Source organism: Octopus bimaculoides, chromosome 14, assembly GCF_001194135.2.
Source record: "Octopus bimaculoides isolate UCB-OBI-ISO-001 chromosome 14, ASM119413v2, whole genome shotgun sequence".
Classification (NCBI taxonomy): domain Eukaryota; kingdom Metazoa; phylum Mollusca; class Cephalopoda; order Octopoda; family Octopodidae; genus Octopus; species Octopus bimaculoides.
In genome coordinates this window covers 6,716,967-6,719,269 of record NC_068994.1, presented here as the reverse complement: position 1 = coordinate 6,719,269, position 2,303 = coordinate 6,716,967, and the positions used below count along the sequence as shown (strand labels likewise).

The 2,303-nt window shown below is 39.0% G+C and overlaps 1 protein-coding gene across 1 annotated transcript in view; it reads right to left on the bottom strand.

Moving 5' to 3' along the window:
• LOC106873399 (uncharacterized) overlaps positions 1–1,392 on the bottom strand; it is a 3,000-nt gene extending 1,608 nt beyond the window's left edge. Inside the window, exons 1-2 of the mRNA XM_014920744.2 lie at positions 1,239–1,392; positions 100–253 (exon numbers count right to left, since the gene is read on the bottom strand). Of these exons, the coding sequence (XP_014776230.1) occupies positions 100–253; positions 1,239–1,311 (227 nt within the window). The 5' untranslated portion in view covers positions 1,312–1,392. The remainder of the gene's footprint in view (positions 1–99; positions 254–1,238) is intronic.
• Positions 1,393–2,303: the final 911 nt, after the last annotated feature.

Sequence of the window (2,303 nt, the reverse complement as noted above, 5' to 3'; positions counted from 1 at the left end):
ATATATATATATATATATATATATATATATATATATATATATAAGATATACATAAGGTCCTCAAAATTGTCTCATATATTTTTAGCCTTCTATACTTACTTGCAGGCTGACGCTTTCAGGGTACCGCTAGCCGGATGATCAGGTAGAGGCGCTTCAAATTTCTCCGTTATCATTGAAAGTGACCTGGCGAAATTATTATAGCATACTTTCAACTCTTCGGTTATCGCCAAGCATTGGGTACCTTTTATAAGATCTGCTCGGAAAATAAGAAAGTAGTTAAACGGGTGTGAATACATTTACAACACAGCCGTGGAAGCAAAAACAAAACGTTCAGCATTACTTAATACCGACATTGCTTATTGATGCAAGCGGGTATGGCTTGCTTGTTTGAGGAATTCGCTCTTGTGGCTACGTGATACCGGTTTCAGTGCCGACAGCGCACCACCTTGGGCAGGTGTCTCCTACTATATAGTCGGGTCGACCAAAGCCTTATGAGTGAATTTGGTAAACGAAAACTGAAAGAAGCTGCCTCGAAAACTGCCTCGCCACGTACTGAATTAGAAATAGACGCTAATGTATTTTCAACTACAATAAAAAATCTCCGAGACAATCACATACCTTTCTATGTAAGCAAACAGAAAAATGATGAATCCACACGACTTCGATGTTAACGACTGATGCGTTTCGAATTTAAAGTAAATTATATTTACCTATTGTTCTCCTCAGTGTGGTACTCCTAGTTATAAATTTGCGAGTGTTAGGATTAAATATGTACGCGATCAAGCGTACAACAACAATAATGTATGTATGTATGGCACTCCGTCGCTTACGACGTCGAGGGTTCCAGTTGATCCGATCAACGGAACAGCCTGCTCGTGAAATTAACGTGCAAGTGGCTGAGCACTCCACGGACACGTGTAACCTTAACGTAGTTCTCGGGGATGTTCAGCGTGACACAGTGTGACAAAGCCAACCCTTTGAATTACAGGCACAACAGAAACAGGAAGTAAGAGTGAGAGAATGTTGTGGTGGAAGAGTACAGCAGGGTTCGCCACCATCCCCTGCCGGAGCCTCGTGGAGCTTTAGGTGTTTTCGCTCAATAAACACTCACAACGCCCGGTCTGGGAATCGAAAACCGCGATCCTACGACCGCGAGTCCGCTGCCCTAACCACTGGGCCATTGCGCCTCCACACAACAACAATAATATGCTGCAATGCAGACTTAGGAGACTTCTTACCGTTTACGTCATGGCAGATTCCCGCGTATGAGATGTGCATCGATTCGTTTTGATAAAGTAAATTGAGGAACATGTCTTGCTCCTCGTCGGATTTACCAATGCCTTCGGTCAGACAATTCACATACTTCTTGTAAGACCTGAAATGATACGTGTTTTATATATATTTTACAATTTCAACAAACGCAGAGAAATGGAGGAATCTTTAGCGCGGCGGGGAAAATGCTTAGACGCATCTCTTTAGGTTCTAAGTTCAAATTACGTCGAGGTTGTTTTCACTTTTCATTATTGCGAGGTCGACAGAAAAAAGTACCAGTCACTTACTAGGGTCAATGTAAACGACGAGTCCCTTCCCCCTAAAATTACAGGCATTGTACCTCCAGTAGAAAGGATTGTTATTTTATGTTTGATTTTTGCTTTACATTTGTACAAGTTGGCTCCAAGTCTCACCCAGAGACCTCAAGAGACAACAAGTTAGAAGTTCATGTTGGTGTTATGCCTAGGGTGCCATATATTTGGTTTTGTACATAGTGTTGTTCTAGAGAATGTTTAAGAAACCATAAGAAAATTATGTGTTTGTTTTAAAATTTGAGATTACATAGAAAGTATTTTGCGTAGGATATGGGCAGTTCCCAAGAGCACTATCTTTTGAATTTCTGCCATTTGGGAGTTTCCTGGTATCTGAGCTAGGTAGCAATCAGCCCCTTTTGCTATCATTCCTAGGTCATTATGACAACAGGTATTGTTTTAGTCTGCAGGTTCCACATTTTGCTAATTTTTATTTCAAGATCTTTATTTATACTTGCTCAGTTTTCGGTAGGTCTTGACAGATACGTTTATATTGATTGGGACAGTCATATCAATGAGGAGGCATGATTTTTGTCTGAAGTCTTTCAATTATTATTATAATTATTTATTATTATTAAAATTATTATTATTATTATTAAAATTATTATTATTATTATTATTATTATTGTTGTTGTTGTTGTTGTTGTTGTTGTTGTTGTTGTTGTTGTTGTTGTTGTTGTTGTTGTTGTTGTTGTTGTTGTTGTTGTTGTTGTTGTTGTT